The following is an 18861-nucleotide window of genomic DNA, read 5'->3' as shown; positions in this document are numbered from 1 at the left end:
ATTTATTCATTTATATAAATATGGGCTCACAGATACTTGAGTTGCGCTGTCAGTGATAAGGCAATAAGATGTCACTTATTTCATTGCTCCAATCTTCCCAGTTGGACTAATGGGAGCAATTTAAGGATGGCCCCTGCATCCTTTGGATGCATCCCCTTCATCTTGTGTTTTGAACATTTTCTTACTTTCTGCTTCTCTACATTTGACCAACAAAATGCCTTCTTTAAAGAAAAGGCAGCTAGGAGCTGGGGTGGTGGCTCAGTGCTTGCCTAGCACACGTAAGGCACTGGGTTCGATCCTCAGCACCACATTTAAAAAAAAAAAAATGAAATAAAGATATTGTGTCCACCTACAACTAAAAAGTAAATATTTAAAAAAAAGAGAGAGAGAAGGCAGCTAAGGATTGAATTAAAATTCTTACATCAAAGTCCTAGTCCCTGGTACTCAGAATGTGACCTTATTTGGGAACTGGGTCACTGGAGAAGTTAAAATAGGTCATCCTAGAATAAGATGGGCCCGTGATTTAATATGACCAGTGTCTTCTAAGAAGGAACAATTTAGGGACAAATAGCACACAGGGAGAATGTCACCGTGAGGAAAAAGGCAGAGAACAACAGGATGCTTCCATAAGCCAAAATGGCCAGCAGCCACCAGGAACCAGGGGCAGGCACCAAACAGGTTCTCCCCACAGCTTCAGAAGGAACCAACTCTGCTGACAACTTCACACCAGACTTCTAGGCTCCAGAACCCTGAGGTGACAAATTGCTATAGTTTGAGTCACTTGGTTGTGGTACTCTGTTATGGCAGCCCAAGGAAACTAATCCAATGGCTAATGTTACTGAACTCTCTGTGCTTATATTAAAAAAACAATCCACAAATTGTTCTTTGTATCCAAAAAAGAAAAGGGAAGAGAATTTTAAAAAAAAGAGTCGAGGAGCACCCAGCAGACATCTCACAGGGCACACCAGAACCCAGAGGCACAGGCCGTGGATGGCAGTATATTTGGATGCAAACAAGGTTTGGGGCTGTCTTTCCAGACTCCTCATCTTCCCTGCAGCTTCCAGCCACCTGCGGCTCAGTTCAGCGTTACCTGCCAAGCACACCTGCAAGTACTAGCAATAACTGCCCATCTGGTTAATCACCATCTTCTCCAGCACACAAAGTACCAGATCCACAGAAGCCAAATCCTTCCCTGGTGACCTTCACGGCAACAGGTGATTCCCAGCATCACAGTGGACCTGGCCAGATCATGCCAATTCAGCAAGTTTTGGTCCCAGTTCAATGGCTCACCTTGTTCCACTCCCATCTCCCTAAAGTCATGCCAACAAGTAGCCTGGTGGTTTAGAGTCGAGTTGAAGACCACATCACTGTGAGCCATAGGAATAGGAGACCATCATCTAGTGTTTGGTAGCTTCAGTACCATTTCACAGATGAGTGCTCTGGAAGCAAACCCCAGGCTCCCAGAGGGAGGCATGAGTGTCTCCAGGGAAGAGGCAGCGAGGGCTCTCGGAGTCAAGGCATGGAAGAGCAAGCTAGAAGCTGACCTGTCATCTCACTCCACATCCAGCGACCTTGACGGAGGTGAAATCTAAGCACCTGCATGGGTACGTGGTAGAAACGCTTTCCCCCTCATTCAACTGGGAGAAAAGAACTGCAGATGACAGGACAGGACCCGAAGTATTTGTTTGGAAATTATTTTCCGCATAAAAACCCTGCTTTGTCTGTATTTTTATGCCTATATTAAAAACCAAAATGAAGTCGTTAGGCTGAGGCCAGCTCAGAAAGCCTCCTGCCTGAGTACACATTCCTCCTGCAAGCCCCAGAGCTCCACTATAATCCCTCAAATTATTAAATAATTACTGCGTTTCCCTCGGGGTCACATTTGGCAACAAAATACTGGCCTAAATGAACCAATGATATGACCCAGTGAATAACACTCATGTTCTTAACTTCCTAGAAGCAAAGGGATTCAAAATACTTCTGAGGCAAAACTGGAGAGGTAAGTGAAGTGTATTCCCTGCAATTTGGAATGTGTGTGTGTTGGCGGGGAGGGAACACAGAATGACAAAGGAACACGCAAATCCAGAATCCAGGAAATACTTCAATAATCAGGGTCCTCTCTGCCAACAACCCCAAACATTAGCAATTTTCCACTCCAGTCCCAGTTCCCTTCCATTTCAGGAGTGGCTACAGCCACAAGGAGAAAACCAAGCATATGGCTCTGTCCTTCTGGACATTTCTACAATGTCAGCTGGGCTGCTTTGGAAAATCCCATTTTATCTCCTCCAGCTATATGACCTCAAGTTGTCATTCTGAATAAAGTATGCTTCCACTGATTTTTATGAACACAGACAAAAGCTGCTACAACCTTTTTTTTTTTTTCAAACCTTGCAAACCAACTGTAGTTGCTATGTAGGGTTATTTGTTTCTAAGGCAACAGCGTATATCTAAGTACTAATGGCCTGTCCTTTTGCCAGGCAACAAACAGCCTTGTGATGCAACTGCACCTGTCTCGGCTACGCGTTACTATGGAGACACTCCAGTTGCTATAGCTACCATCACGCTAATCGCCTAGCAAACGCAGACATACAGCAGTCTTCTCAGAGAGCCCAGCTGTTCCTCCCGGTCTCTTGCTGAAGACTGATTGTCTAGGGCCTGTGATGGAATGCTTCTCGGCTTAGAGGCACAAGAACTTCATTAATGCCATTTTGGAGGATCACTTTGTGCTGCCTCCTACAGAACCAGCATCAGACCAGGAGAAGCATCTGCGAGAAGTGGACTATAAAACTCCAGAAATCTCTTGACACCAGGCCACTCCCAGTTAACATAAACTGTGTAGTCCAAGGACAAGTTCTCTTGACTAGGGTAGCTGCCACAAAAACATTTCTATACATCTTCTAACATAATATTTGAAATTTTGAGGGATGCACTTCGGACCCAAGCACCATGTGTAGATAAAATCCACTTTAAAATGCTGTTTCATGTCATATGTCTCTTTCTTTGAATCTAACGTTAATATGCTTTTTCCAAAAAATGACAATCTACTTAACCCTTCACTCTGATTATATATTAGTAAAAATGGCACTCATGACCTCAATCTCCCAACACATGGGCGTGAGGAGAGCAGAGGTCTCCATTGTCCCCTACAATTCCTGAAGAAGCAAACACGAAGTAACCACAACAAACCCATCACTTAGGAGCACTGTCTACATGGAGACCAGGAAAGACAACAACCCACCGAGCCTTCTCACAACGCCAGCAGACACAGCTCAGGTCAGGGGAAGATGGCATCGCTCGCCTGACTCATTCCTGTATGTTTATCCCAACAAAACGTGACACCAGGAGATATGAAAGCTGTCAGCTTTTCTTTGTAAATGTTTCTACTCAGGAAGACAATATTTTACCACCATGAAGCCTTCTGGAAACACTGTTCCTCGGGAGGAGCAGAAGCGGTAAGGTTTGCAGGAAATACAACAATGGATATGCCTACTAATAATATTTCATTTCTTTCTCATTTATCTGCAGTTATTTTTGAAACCTCATGCAGCCTATGAAATTAGCTGCAGTGCCTGCCTCTGCCAAAATAAAAGCAATTTCAGTAGATCCCCCCAAAAGAAAGAAGGTATTGCTTACCTTTGATATGCCTGAGGAGAGGTGGGAGGTGGGTGGTAGGGTGTCTTTTTCAAAGCCTGAATTAGATTTTGTCTATACTCTGGGTCTATGCACCATAACGACCCTTTCCCAATACTCTGCAAAGGAAATTAAAATACAAAAGCATTAATACAGAAGTGTCAAGTATTTTGCAGGAAGGAAATAAATAGCTACTACCCTAGTTATTTTTAAAAGCTTCTCATTTATTTGTTGACTGTTGGCCAGACTTAAATATCATCCTCAGACAACAAAACACCATAAAATGCTTTTAAATCTTCCTCGTATTAAGTTTGACAGACCCAGTGAATATCATTACCAGATTATGCTGATTCAATGATAAATGATTTCATGTCCAAACTACCCCCAAAAAAGGAAATCCTTTATGATTTTTCAGTGTCAACACTGAACAACAATATGAATTCTCTTCTAAAAATCTTTAATTTTGCCAGATTTCAAATGTTGAAGGAAAAAGAGCTGAGACACCCTCAAAACTATCTCTGCTCTAAAAACTAGAGTTATGTTTTTACACCACATTATGTCAGTGCCATTTAACAAAAATGGAAAAGTTAGTCCACTTGTTTTTTTCTAACTTCTCACAAAATGCTTGGAATGGATTTGGGCAATTATCTTCCCCAAGAAACAAAAGATCCCAGGCACCAATGATAACCCTAAGCCAGAATCTGGCATTTATTTTTTTGGATTCCTCAGTTCACAGCAATCTGCTCCAGCCTTAAGAGCTGAATCTTTAGAAGTCAAATTTTAAAATGCAAATTTCCTCAAACTGTTCCGTGGAGATGAGGAAGTTGTCCTGGAGGCCCACTTTGGGGCTGGCTGGAGGCATTTGGTCTATGATCAGCATATTTTAAAAAATGTTAAATCCTGCCTCCGTGGCCACTGGAGCTGGCAGCAGGCCAACGGGCAGTGCTCTGTAGTTGCAAGCTTTCAAGTGACCCAGTGTCCCCAAATTGTTGATGTGGTTGATTTGTAAATATTTACCGATTTGGAAAGAAAAGAAGTTAAATTACTTAAACCTGCGTCCACTCCATGCTTTCAGCCACACACTCCCTTATTTTCACAACTGTTCCACTACAGGAAGATTGGTGCTGTCTTCCAACATTTAGAAAGCAAACAAGAAAAGTATTTAATGACTATGAGGGGGGAGGGGAGGCCTAGAAAATTCCAGAGAAGGAGAACCAAACACAAGTTATTTTCAAACATGTATAAAGAAGTTTTTTAAATTCTGTGTTTCAATCTTCAATTCACCAAATAGTTTTCTTACAAACCTTATTTATCCACAGCACCCATGAATATACTATCAATAACATCAGCAAACAGGGAAATCAAAAATCATCAATTTTGCAGCTCTGAGAACAGGGGAATGGCACAAAGCCAGGGTCACAGGCTGGCACCTGGGGCCACCCCAGGCACCCAGCTCCAGCTGCAGTTCTGACTCCAGACACAGGTCTGGGTCAGGTGGGCCTGTGTTATGATAAATGCCAAGGTTCCCAGCTTAATCATCTGGATGCTGAAAGCCTGGAAGACTTCAACCTTGGAAAATGCAACAGTCCTGCCTTCCCTTTCATGCGTTCATTTTCAAATTCAGAAGAGTTCAGGGACCTGATGAGATTTTCCATGTAAAACTGGCAGGCTACCCAGGAATATGCCCCGGAGCTTCCATCTTTCCCTGTAGAAAAAAAGCTGTGCAGCACACTTTTTAAAGAAAGCCAAAAGGTAAGGAGTGGGGAGGTGTAGGGAGGGGCAAGGGAGAGCAGGATTTAGCACAAGGGAATAAAGTAAACAAACCGCCAAGGCATGTCAAGCTGGCCTGACCCCACCATCAAAGGCTCCTCTGGAGCCCTGGGCCAGGGGACTTCCCTTCGGGTACCATACAGCATGGTCTAAACTGCATGGAGGGCCATCGCTGTCTGCAATCCAAACATTTCTGCAATGAGATTATCTCACTTCTGGAAACTAAGAGCTTTGGGTTTTATCACAGTGGCTCTCAGACTGGAGGAATTTAATCTTACACCAAAAATCCAAGGACAAAGCAAAGAAGAACAACTGGCCCTCTCAGGTAAGTAATGATAAGCCAATGGTTCACTATGATTCACTACTGTTTTAAAACTAGACGAAGTAAATCCCCGGATTTGTGCAGAACTGTCACACAGTAACTGATCCAGGTGCAGAGGGGCAGGCAGGGAAATGGTAAGAACAGGTGGTCTGGGACCTCAGAAAGTCATGGCTTCCTCATTGGTGGAGACATGTACAAAACCCAGGATGGCAAGACACAAAATCCTATCACAGTGGCTGCAACTTACAGGCAGCCTCATGTACCTCACTTTTTTTTGTTTGTTTGTTTTTGCTACCAGGGATTGAACCCAGGGGCATTAGACCACTGAGCCACATCCCCAGCCCTATTTTGTATTTTATTCAGAGACAGGGTCTCACTGAGTTGCTTAGCACCTCGCTGTTGCAGAGGCTGGCTTTGAACTTACGATCCTCCTGCCTCAGCCTCCCAACCTGCTGGAATTACAGGCATATATGACCGGGCTGACTAACCTAACCTTTTTGACAAAAGAAGGGAGACCAAGTGTGGCTGGACAACGTCTCATTAAATCAAATCTGAGGAGTCTTCAGCTCCATCAGTGTTAGGATGAAGGGCCCTCCAGCAAAGTGCCTGCATGCATGAGCTGCTGGCCTGGCTTCAGTGAGCTTTTCAACATTCTAAGATCTTCCTTTATTTTTGCACTCCCTCTATCTGTCTTCTCTGCACACCACACCCCAGGCACAAGCCATCATAACTCTTCCCCTTCTTAGTAAGCCAACATCAGCCATGAGTAACCACCTTCCTTCTAGAAGTTTCCTTTCACCCAGGTCTTTGGAGTGTGATTATCCAGTTAAGGTTTAATTCCAAATTTGGTCAATACCTGTGGCCAAATGTACTCCCAATGCTCATTAACCAAAGAAATGTTCTCAGGCTTTGGATCCTAAGTAATGGTTCCCACCTTGACGGGTCCTACCGTTTACAGCAACAGGGTTTAGGAATTGCTGATATTTACAGACCAGACTCTATTTCAATATATCTCACACTTAGAACGCTGGAATTCCAAAGAGAAAAAAACAAACAAATAAAATGCTTCTTGGGGACACACCCCTAGGGACTGTCAATGCCTGCAATTCCAGGGCCAGCATCAGGCCATGCTTGGGGGGAGCCCCAGGGGAGGCTAGGCGAGTACCTCATTTGCAAGCCTTCCAGGTTGCAGTAGCAGTTCAGAATAGTAAAAAGGTTTATTTGACAATGTTTTAAAGTGGAAATGTGCAGAGGATAGAGTACTCAAGTTTCTGAGGCTACAGAAAACCGTACTGAATGCCCCTTGCAGGGGAAAGAGGGTGTGATTTGATTTTAGTTGCACAATAAGCTTGAGACTCGGAGCTTTTACAGAAATGTCTGCATTTCAGATGAAGGCAAGCATGTGCAGTCTTTTTTGTTTGGAATGGAAATAACTATGAAGGCCATGCACCATTAAGTGTTAAGGAATCCACAATAATAAAGGAAGAAAATGTCATTTATAGATACATTTTCATTATGTATAAATATAACATTCACACCCTGAGAGAAAACTAATGTGAATAAGGTAGAAAATGAGTAAAAAGAATGAGGCCAAGTTTTTATATTTTTTTTTAATTAAAAAGCACCTGGGGAATAATAGCTCTGTTAATAATAATAATAATAAAAATACACAAGAGGAACAAGAAAGAAAGGAGCCTATAGTATATACAGACTGAAGTGATAAGTGAAAAACATCTGGAAAAAAACAACAACTAAATTAAACTCTAAATCTAAAGGTATCATCTTTCCACATGGCCTCCAGGGCCCATCCTGTGGTTCATACCTCTATCCCACGACCCTGCAGCACTTCAGACCTGCACTAAGGCACCTGCTGGTCTATGTGACACTGGCCTCACGTTTGGGTCCCTTGGTTAGATTGAGGACTCTGGAGGAAAGACACTATTTTTTAAAATACTGTATTTCAAAGTGTGCTATGATCCATTCATGGGTCACGAAATCAAGAGAATGGATCACAACTGCTATTTGTTTTAATGGAACAGAACAGAATCAAACAGAATAGTCAAGAACAGAAAATATGCACAGTCATGTACTGTGAAATTCGTGTTTGTCCCATCTGGTAAGTATGGGTACACTGAGCCTGGAGTAGCATACTCCTTGCTGGGAAGCTGGGTCAACATTTGGTAAACGCTGGTCCAAGACAATGGATTCCAGGGTTCTTTTCTTTCTCACCACTTCTAGGAATAAAAGACTCTCCCAGCAGGAATGGAGGGCATACTCAAATGTGAGGCTTAGGGCTGCACTTGAGGAATAGGGGGGACAATAAGGCAGAAGCTGCATCAAAATAAAGCAGGAAGCTAAGTACAAGTTCTTCATGCATTTAAAATGATACCTGGAGCCATGTGTGATGGCGCACAGCTGTAATCCCAGTGATTTAGGAGGCTGAGGCAGGAAAACTGCAAGTTCAAGGTCAGGCTCAGTAACTTAGTAAGGCCCTAAGAAACTTATGGAGACCCCTGTCTCAGAATAAAAAAATCAAAAGGGCTGGGATGTGGCTCAGTGGTTAAGCACCCTGGGTTCAATCCCTGGAATCAAAAAAAGAAGAAGAAGAAGGAAGGGCGAAAAGAAGAAACCTCTTGATGTTTTTCATATGCTGCATCGGAGATGTTCCCAGCACTACCCACTTCTCAACCACTGGCTCATTTGTTTATTCATTCGTGTGGCAGGTGCCATGGAGGACACATTAGTAAATGAAAATATAAAAATTAGTGACTGACCTTTGGATCCCAGAGGGGAAAATAAGGCGAGCAGGTAAAGAAATAAAATAAATAAGATGGCGACAGATGGTGCTACCCGCCAGGGAGGAAATACAGAGAGTGAGGAGCTGGAGGAGAGGAGACTGCCACTGTGCGTAGGGTTGGGAGCGGCCACAGGGGTCTCAGAGATGCTTTGGACCTGATACAGCATCCAGGCCCAGGATGACCACAGGGCGCTGGCTCAGGTGAGGGCAGTGGAGGTGGAGAGAAAGACAGCCTCACCGTGCATTCTGGAGAACAGGTGGACCTGGCCCTGGATTAGAAGTGGCAGGGAAAGAAAAGAGAAGAACAAAGGTTGATTTGAGTGACTAAGTAGGTCGATTAGGAGGAGGAGGAAATCCTGCACTCTTGAAAATAAACCCTTTGAGACTCTCTATCTACCAAGATCTACCGATTACAGTATTTGGAAGAACTTACTGGACACAGGCCACCTGTCTTCCCCCTGCTACTTCCTCCACGGCCCCACCTTTACAGCAAAAGCTCTTGAGCATGACAGATCTGAGGTGCTCTGGCTTTTGAGGTTTAGTATGGCTGGTTCCTCCAGAGCTGAGGTAGGTAAACTTTTTCTAAAAGGACCACAGGTACTATTTCAGTCTTTGTAGGTCACATGGTTTCTGTTATGACAACCCAACTCCACCACTGCGGCCCAAAAGCAACCAGACCCGTACACCAATAAGCACGGCTGTGCTTCAGGAAGACTTATTTACAAAAACACAGTTCAGGATCCCTTGGCCTACGGCCCAATACTTGTGCTCAGGGTTCACAGTCTCCAAGCGCTATAGTCTGGGAACCAAGGAACCAGGTAAGGATCTTCATAGATTAACAGACGTGGGCTAGGTCCTGCGGAGTTGGGGAGGGCTGTAGATGAAGATCTAAGTAAAGTGCTCCAAGGCAAGAAAGGGGTCGCAAGTGGGGAACAGGGGGAGGAAGGAATAGACAGAGACTAATTAAGTTCATCAGTAAAAAAAAAAAATACTACACAGTAGTGGCTGGGCTGCACCGGCCATCGCTGTCCTGGGAAAGGGCTACACATGTGCAGTTTGCTTTCCTTCCCCGGGGCCTACTTCAGATCTATAAATCAGGTGCTCAGACTAAATCACCATTCTGTGAGTACATGGGTCGTCATCAACACTGCCACATTCCTGGAACAGGACTTCACACCTGTAAAGTCGGTGAGAAGCACTTCATCATGCTTTCAAGGGGTAGCCCTTACTTTGGTGGACAAGTAAGATTTTGAACCAAATCAAAATCTTCTTTCAAAACTTCCAACCAACCTGTGTGACCTTTGGCAAAGGACTGAACTGCTCTGAGTTCCAGTTTCTCCACCTATAAAATGGGAGTGACACAGTACCTGCTTCACAGGAGTGTGGTGAGCGTTAAATGAGGTCCTACCATGCTTGGCACACGGTACTTGTGGAACTGTCAATTGAGGCAAACTGCAAAACAAAACAAACCCATCCACATGGCTGTTTTCCATGACCTGATGTTACTTTCCATGGTCCAAAGGAAGCATTCCGCATCAGATGCATTAAGGTGGAAGTGGAAATGGAAGGCTCAAAATAGAACAAAGCAAACAACTGGCCACTGCAGTAAAGTCAGGAGGGACGTGGGGCCTCAAGGAGGTCACTTGCTTTGAGTCACATCTTTGCGCATTGCAGTCCCCACGGTGTCCAGAACCATGTGGCAGTCCAGGGATTCCTAAATGGGGGTTGTACTTGGCTAGTTTCTTAGATGACCGTTTTCTTAATAGTTTTGATATTTAAAAGTCTCTGCTGGTGTCTGTAGACTATAAGGGATAGCATTTTAGATAGAACCTGGGTGCCTTTAGGAATCCCTACTAAGAACCTATGAGAACCTACAAGCTGCCTCTCCTTCCTTGGGGTGAGAGGCCTGCCCTCCAGGTTGCTCTGGGGCAAGGTGGGGTGAGGCCTGACTTAGAGGATCAAGCTGGGCAGGGTCTCCTGGCTGGAGGGCTGGGTCTGGAGGCCCGGCCACTCTTGGCTATCAGTGGGGAAAGGAGGTTGAACTCTTGTGGCAGTTGGAACTGATAAGGCCCCCTCATTTGTCACCGACTAACACTTGTGGCTTCCTAGCCAGGGGTCCCAAAGCTGACTTCGTCATCCCAGGGCCATTCTGTGCAACATAAACAAAGTTTCCCCAGGGTCTGGAAGGCAGGCTTGACTGCTTCTGGAACAGCCGGGGCTTGTTTCACTGTGAAGATGCAGCTCCCTGCCTGGGCTCTGGGTGCCACCCCTGCAACGGGGCCTGTACCACTCCGCCTGGCTGGCTCCCCTTCTCTGACCCAGCTCTGGCTCAGCTCCTCAAGGCCAAGGCAACCTTCAAGGAGGAGGGAGAAAGGGATTCGTGGGACTGGGGAAGGGGAGGGCAGGGGCTGGCCCACAGGCTCCCATTCCCACAAAACTCATGCTTGGCACCCTGCCAGCACCAGCGGCCCAGCCAGACTGCAGTGTTCAGGAGCCCACCCAGACTTCCTCGGGCCTCAGGAAGGGGTGCTTCTTGGGGCTCCTTTTGAATCAGATCACTTCATACCACATGAGAAGAGGTGACAGAGGATGAGGCACTCAGGGCACGGACCCAAAGGCAGGGTCCATTTCCTTGGGGAGCTGCAGCCCCAGAGGAAGGCAGGCAATAAACAACTCTGGAGGATTACATAAGCTGGCCAAAGGGCTATGGGACACCAGAGGGAAGGATGAGGCCCGCGGGAAAAGGTGTCAACTGCACCTGCTCCCCCAGGGGACCCGCCCAGGACAGCCCCTCCAGCTCCCACCTGGCATGCCCCCGGCCTCTTGGAGGTTGGGTTCTCTTCCTCACCCCCCCTAACCTGCCACCACCCAGTCTTACTCCTGGGTTCATACTTTCTGTCTTCCAAGATGGTGAAGAAGACACAAACTCACAAACCAACTCTTGCACTCTCCTGGTGAACGTTCAAGAAGAAAGCAGCCCACCGTGGCTCCCAACATCAAGGGATCCACGTGTACAGTTCTTGTCTACACTGCCGAGCTGCTGAGTTACTGGGGGAAAGACATTTGTCCTCCTCACCCACATGACACCTTCTCCAAGGGTCACCTTGGGCTATAATGTACACAAGGCACCCAACACCATCCCCAGGGTAAGGGGCCGTTAATCCATTTCATTCTCCTCTCTGCCAAAGGAAGTCACAGTAGAACTCAGATGCTACTTGGGGGGCGGGGGGAGGGGGAAACAGAAGAGTGAAAGGTTATTCTAGCAAATGACCATGATGTCTTGGCCCCTGCTTTGAAATGCAGGAGAGAACCACACAAAATATCCAGCAAGTAGGGATTCCTAAATGCACCTGGGTTCTATCTAAAATGCTATCATTTGTAGTCTACAGACATCAGGAGAGACTTTAAAATATCAAAAGTGTTAAGAAAATGGTCTTCTAAGAAACTAGCCAAGTACACCAAAGAGGGAAGCCAAGGGGGTGGGGGGGAACATGGACTACAAAGAATTTTTTTCTGAATACATCCTTGTTCAATTCCTGTAACAAAATTATTTCAGAAGTGAAAGGTCTTTGGGTTTTTTTTTTAATACTCTAATCATTGCTTCTGTATGCTAAATGTCTAAATTTAAATTTACTAAGTGTTGTTTCCCCAACAGCAGAAGGAGGGACAGAAAAATTTTAACTTCTCACTCAAGTCAGTGGACCAGTGAGCTTCAGTGTGGCTCTGGTTCCCTCCAGGATGGGGGGTGGGGGTGGCACCTCCACCCCCACCTGGCACACAGCACCACTCCCTGGGCAAGAGGGGCTGCACATCTAGGTCCTCATAATCCCAGCCAAGGGCATTTTGTACACCTAGGGGCGTGTCCTCTAAATATCAAACGTGGAAATCACCCCCATGCCTGCAGTGGTCCTGTGACTATTCACAGGCATGTTCTAGACCCTCTGAAGACAGAAATAACAATTAACGTATGACTTGTGTGGTGTTCAGATAACTGTGCTCTGTGATGATTGAAGGGCCCCAGCTCCCTCAGAAGCACCATGAATGTCACTCTGTTCTCTCCTGGAGTGGAGGACATGGGGCACGTGGTGGGATGGCTGTGTGTGTATTTCAATCTAAGCAGGAAGAATCAATAATCTCCTTGTATTAACACCTAAATAAAACCAAAATAATCCCCAAGATTTGGCTAAAACCAAATTAATCTCTAGGAGAAGCCTGCTGGGGAGAGTCACGCGGGGGCGGGAGTCAGGAGGGGAAACCAGTTGATCGGCATCCACCAGAGCTGGGGCCACCCTGTCCAGTTTCTTCTTCCTGCTCCCTACCAGTCACCGTGTCACCTCCACAGGGGTCAGGGCCAGGAAGCAGTCATCTTGCAAAGGCGGTCAGATGAGTAGGTGTCTGTTTGGGTTGAAAAGAGTTACTTTTTGCACACCTACACTACTGCATCCCAATCACCAAGGGCCACCGAGAGCCAAAGGTCAAACACCACACTGGCAAGTTCTAACAAAGAAAGGTGACAACACACACACACACACACACACACACACACACACACATACACAGTCAGAAGGCCAAAGAATTGGCATCTTTAAAATGACCGTTTTTATCTAACAAATCTGAATATTCTCCCAAATTAATTTCACCACTTTTTCCTTGGGAAACCAAAAAGGGTTAACTATGACTACAAGTGAAAATTGTACCATTTCAAGAAAAAGCACAGAGATAGGAGGGTTAAGAAAAAAAAACAAAAACAAGAATGTCAAACACAGCACAAAACACACAGGAAGTATAAAAGCTGGTCATTTTATACTTCTAATGCCAGCCTTGCTGTATGACCTCAAAGAGCCCAACTACTAATCACACAAGTTCAAGATCCTCACATGCACACACAGGATATGTGGATAAATTCTCCATGTCAGTGTGTCCACCAACAAATTCATTACAGAAACAAAGACAGGCACGTTTACAAGGTTTTATTCGTTACTTGACATGAAAGGGAATATGCAATGGTGTGGTCAAGTCGCTGGAGGTGGGTAGATCCCTCTTTTTTAAATAATAGTTGTTTGTATCACACTTACAATCTTAAAGTTAAAATTGCATGCGCAAATTACAAAGAGCACAAATGACAGAATAAAAGATGTATATTAAATTGCCTCTTTTTTTAAGCTTAAAAGGCAAACTGACTTAAAACTAGTAGCTATGAGAGGAAGTAACATTCACCATTCATCATATTTACATAAATAAAAACTCGGTTATTTTAAAAGTTCAAGACCGGTAAAGACCATTAGAAACATGCTTTTCTTTTTCTTTTTGCAGAGCTGGGAATGGAACCTGGAGCCTAACACAGGCGAAGCAGAGAGCTCAGCTATGAGCATTCAGAGTGGCGGGGGAAGAGCAGGCAGGCAGCCCGCAGCAGTGGGAGTTTATGGGAGGTATTAAAGGCACACATGGTCAGACATGCAGAGACACCTTGGTTGGGTTACAACTGGCCCACCTAGGGCCACTCTATCTTCTGGTTGTCCATAGTTACTCATCTATTTTTAAATGCTCCACTATGATCTTATCTAATTGGCACATACAATTGGATCACCTTATTTCCATACTAAAAGTTGTTCCAAGTACCTGGCTAGGGCAGGTATTATTCCGGAGAGTGTGCGCTAACGCTCCATTTCTGGCCTTCGGTTTTGAATGGTCCCAGGACCCAGGTTCTCTCAGTAAAACAAGACCATCAGGTGTGTGTTTTCTAAGGAGAGGCCACAGGCTATGGATAAGCAGGGCCTGACCCTCCTGGTGGTCAAGGGGGCCCTCCTGGGAGTCCCTGGGTTGCAGAACCGTCTTTGAGCCACAACATCTTGCTAACTTTAGCAATCCCACTTTTAAGGAGAAATCACCTTTCCAGTGCCTCTCAACTCCCAGCAGAAGGACCCAACAGCAAAGGACACCCTTCAAGAAATGGTGACGTGGTGGCACCATGCTACTAAGACAGAACTGAAACCACCCTGGTCCCAAGTGAGAAAAACTGCAAGGAACAAACAACACTGCAAGTGCTCCTGGTTAAGAGAGGGACAAATGTGCAAAGTGCCACCAGAGCAGAGCTGGGCCTGGGGGAGTGGGGGGGAGCCCCTGAGGAAAACAGCAGGGCACACAGAGGGAGGAGAGAAAGAAAAGGAAGATGAAGACAGAATGAAGGAATCCTGGGATTGACGGGTCAAGGGGCTAAGGAAAAATTAAGGGAATAGAGTCCATCCACCTGCCGACCTGCCTCCAACCCATCAACAAGAGCTACTGGGACCTGCCGCTGTCCAGAGACAGCATGGCACTTGGCCCGCTGCCTCCAAAGCCTCCTCTCTGTGGCTCCTGCCTAATCTCCTGGAGGCCTCTTTCAGAGTATTTAACAGGCAAATGGCCTCAATCCTCAATGTCATTATCACATCTTCCTCTTCCCAAATGGGCCACAGGTGGGAGTTGCTACCTACCCTGGACATTTGCATATATGTCCCCCAAAGTGCTGAGTTTTGCTGTGAAAACTGAACGGACACCCTTGCCATGAGGATTCACTGGGGCTTCAGGCACAGAGCCTAAGATCTTTATGGGGCCAGAGGGGCACCCGGGGCAGCACACCTGTCCTCAGCCCCATCTGGGAACTCAATGCAACCTGAGGCACAGACCTCCAGAGAGCCAGTCACAGGCTCACCCACAGGGGGCCGCGCGGCCACCAAGAGACTGTCAGAGAAACTCCACCAGGGAAAAGATCCTGGGCTTCACCAACACTCCCTGCCTCTCACCTGGCCACTCTCTCATGCCTCTCCTCAACTGACCTCAGAAAGGACCCCTGGGCTCATATGCCTATCTCCCAGGGAAAGGGGGACACAGAAACTGGGCTCCCCTGTCCAGGAACACACACCATCCTTACCAAACACGCTCTCAGACCATGCTTCAACTATTAAGTTTAAAAAAAAGAAGAAGAAAAAGAAAAGGCCACAGCTTGATTATTCATGAAAACTTTTATACACAGAAATGTTTAGGGCTAGGGGCAGGGCTTGGTGGCAGAGTACTCGCTCAGCATGCACAAAGAAGGGGTTTGAATCCCAACACAACACACACACACACACACACACTCACACACACACACACAATATGTTTAACTCACTCGGGATGTTGCTGAGTCACCTGGCCTACAACTGTCCAGCTCACAGCTCAGGGTAGACACATGCATTTTTAGTAATAATGATAAAAGCAGCAGTTAGCATCAAAGACCAGCAGCAACTTCATTAACACTGAGTAGTGACCACAAGCTGAGTACCCTCCAGAGCATATGATGACGTGCATTATTTAATTCTCTGAGCACACCTAGAAGGTGAGGAATATCATGACCCCACAGATAGCTTGACTAACTTGCCTAAGGTCAATGCAAGCAGTAACACAAGAACCTGCACCTCACGGCCAAAACACATCACTGACAGTCACAGTCACTGCGGTGGACAGGTGGCAAGATGCAATAAAAACCACAGTGCATTCCCAGGCTAGTCACCACCATCACCCCCTGCCCTGAAGGCGGTACATCCCAGAGTGGGAATGCCACACAAATGCGTTCTGATGTACACACACACACATTTTCTTTAATTATTCATTTCAGACAAAACACCAAAGTCAAAACATACTATTGTCATTTTTTTATAGCTTCCTATGGTGCTGCTTTTGCATGACCATTTGCAAATAAAACATCACCTTTCTGTTTGTACAGCAAATTTCAAAGGGTAATCAAATATCTCAGGTGGCGCTACACAACTGGATGAAGGAATCTGAGAAGCTTATTAAGGCCATTTATAGCCACAAAAACAGGCTCTGAAAGGACAGGGGCTTGCCCTAGATCACAATCAACAAAGGCAGAGAGCCAAGATTCAAACCTGGGTCTCCTGAGTTGCCAACGTGAGAAAACCCAGACTGCCAGAAATATTTTCCAATACATGTATGTGGTTCGGAGGGTTCCCACACCTTCACGAAGGAATGCACCAGAGTAAACCAAGCCCCCAAAGGTGGAACGGCTTGTATATATCTGTGCCAACACTTACATTCTCCTCCCCAACCAACGAGAGGGACCCAAGATTCCCAAATTCACTTGGCAGGGAGAAGGTTCTTAAGTTGTGTGCTACTCTAGAGAAATCTTTTTAAAGGGAACAAGCAAAGAAAGAGCTTTGGTTTGATAGACATTCCAAAATGAGTGGAAGAAAATTTACAGCCCACTCTCTGTTCTTCTGGAATTATCTACACTGGATTCATTTGGCAAAACAAACACAACCTACACTACATTCAACTCTATAGACAGGGTCCCTGTGGCCTGTGGGGCCACACACACACAGGACAGAACTGACATTTCCGATAAGTCATGTCTTTATTAGGTATAAAATCAACCCCTAAAAGTGCATCTATGAGGCCGTCTCATTAACTTTTGATGAAGCAAGAGAAAGAATTGCACTTGGGGCTCCCACTGGGCCCTTGTCCCTCGGGTCAATGCTTGGTGGCACTTTCACCTGTGACAGCCTGAGGACAACTGTCCTCCTGCAGTGTGCTCCTAGATGGTGGACAGTCTTCTTACAATGTTACAAAAAAATAGAAGAAGAAGAAGCAGCAGCAGCAGCAGCAGCAGCAGCAGCTCATTCTGATCATTTAAGTCTTGGTGACTCCAAGGATTTGTACCCAAAAGGAACCCAGCACGGAAGGCTCTACACAGGTACAAAAAGAACTGTGAAGCCCAAGCTCAGAGGGGTCAGTTCTGTCCTTCATCCCCTAAGGTGGTCCTACTACAAGGAAAGGAGGGAATCTCCTCTGATTTTTGTTATAGGAAGATAATTATCAAAGACTTGAAAATAAAGATATCAGAACCCAGCTGGAAGGAGTCTAGCTTCTGTTTTCCTGAAAGATCCTTGGATATGGACAAACCTCCTGTCCATCTACCCGACCACCTGGAGACTCACTCGCCTCGTGTGTGCCGGGGTCAAACGCGACATCTACCTGATGTTCAGGGCACATGGGGGCCACTGCAATGGTTACTGGTCCTCCCCGTTTCACGGGCACGGGTGGGTGTACTGGATAAATCCACCTGCTCAACAGAACCACACTCTACTGTCCTCCATCAAGGGGACATTGTGGACACATGGACGGGTTCCCTGCCCACTCACTTCCTCTCTGGCTGGGAGGAGAGAGAAGACAGGGGTTACCCTCCCCTGCCTCTACCTGCTGGGATGAAGTGGCTTAGCTGTCCTGCTGCCCAAGATCACAGCTCCCATGAGCCAGGAGCTCGGGTGCTTTCTCCTCCAGGTCCCAGGATCTGCTCTTCCCCCCCCCCCCCCCGCCGCCCCATCAGGCCCAGGGGAATGAAAGCCTTCGGATGCAGCCTACATCCTCTTCCCCAGGGTAACAGCATCATCCCAAGCTGGTGCCCTGGACCTTTGTCCACAGCTGTGAATAGTCCCCTATCAAACTCTCCTCAGTGACTTCACTGTGAGTTGCCATCTGTCTCCTGCCAGGACTGACTGACCAGATGAAAAAACAAAACGGATTACCCTAGAATTTTACTCTTTAGAATCTGCAGGTCACAAAACGCACACAATAATTCCCTTACCATTCCCCCCAAAGTCAGGTAAGGGAAAAAGTAGGCCTCCAACACTTCCATAATAATTTACTGCATTGCATACCTTAAAAGAGCAGAATTTGTCTTCTTAAAAAAGTGAAGTAAGCTCTGAAACATGGAAACTCGATTACAGAATTAGAGAAGTATGTTGTTACTAAAAATATTCTCTGTAGAATTCCTTTCTGAGTACATCATCAAGGATCACTATTATGTTTCAAAGTCACTCTAAAGGCATATAAAAACGGCAAATAAGACAACAGTGTCAGAGAGGTTTCCAATTCTACGACAGCTGAATGACTGACACTCCCTCTTATCTGAAATACTGTCCGGAGTTGGCATAAACCACTGGTATGAATTCATCTATTCTAACAAGAACAATAGTCAGTCAAACTTCATAAAACTTAAAAGAGTCAACCTCATCCTGCAATTCACTGGTGTTCTGCACTAGATCAGGGTAATCCCAAGAAATTAAAACAAGACTTAAAATTTCTAATTTAAATACTATGAGCTATCTTCTGAACTACGAAAGTCTTCAAGGAGCCTATAAGATATAATGGCGGGGGGGGGGGGACACATCGGGATTCTTTAATTGCTGAGGAAACAATTCAAATCTGATATCAATGTCATAATGCTAGCCAGGTGCAGTGGCACACACCTGTAATCCCAGTGGCTCAGGAGGCTGAGACAGGAGAATCGATAGTTCAAAGCCAGCCT

The 18861-nt window shown here is 45.8% G+C and overlaps 1 protein-coding gene across 6 annotated transcripts in view; it reads right to left on the bottom strand.

Moving 5' to 3' along the window:
- Foxn3 (forkhead box N3) overlaps nucleotides 1–18861 on the bottom strand; it is a 379981-nt gene that overhangs the window by 154437 nt on the left and 206683 nt on the right. For all 6 annotated transcript variants that reach the window (XM_077109127.1, XM_076849759.2, XM_076849763.2 and 3 more), the window contains one exon: nucleotides 3634–3749. In XM_077109127.1, coding sequence (XP_076965242.1) covers nucleotides 3634–3749 — 116 coding nt within the window. The remainder of the gene's footprint in view (nucleotides 1–3633; nucleotides 3750–18861) is intronic.

Source organism: Callospermophilus lateralis, chromosome 3, assembly GCF_048772815.1.
Source record: "Callospermophilus lateralis isolate mCalLat2 chromosome 3, mCalLat2.hap1, whole genome shotgun sequence".
NCBI classification, from domain to species: Eukaryota; Metazoa; Chordata; class Mammalia; order Rodentia; family Sciuridae; genus Callospermophilus; species Callospermophilus lateralis.
The sequence above is the reverse complement of the archived record's forward strand: the minus strand, read 5'-3'. Positions and strand labels throughout refer to the sequence as shown.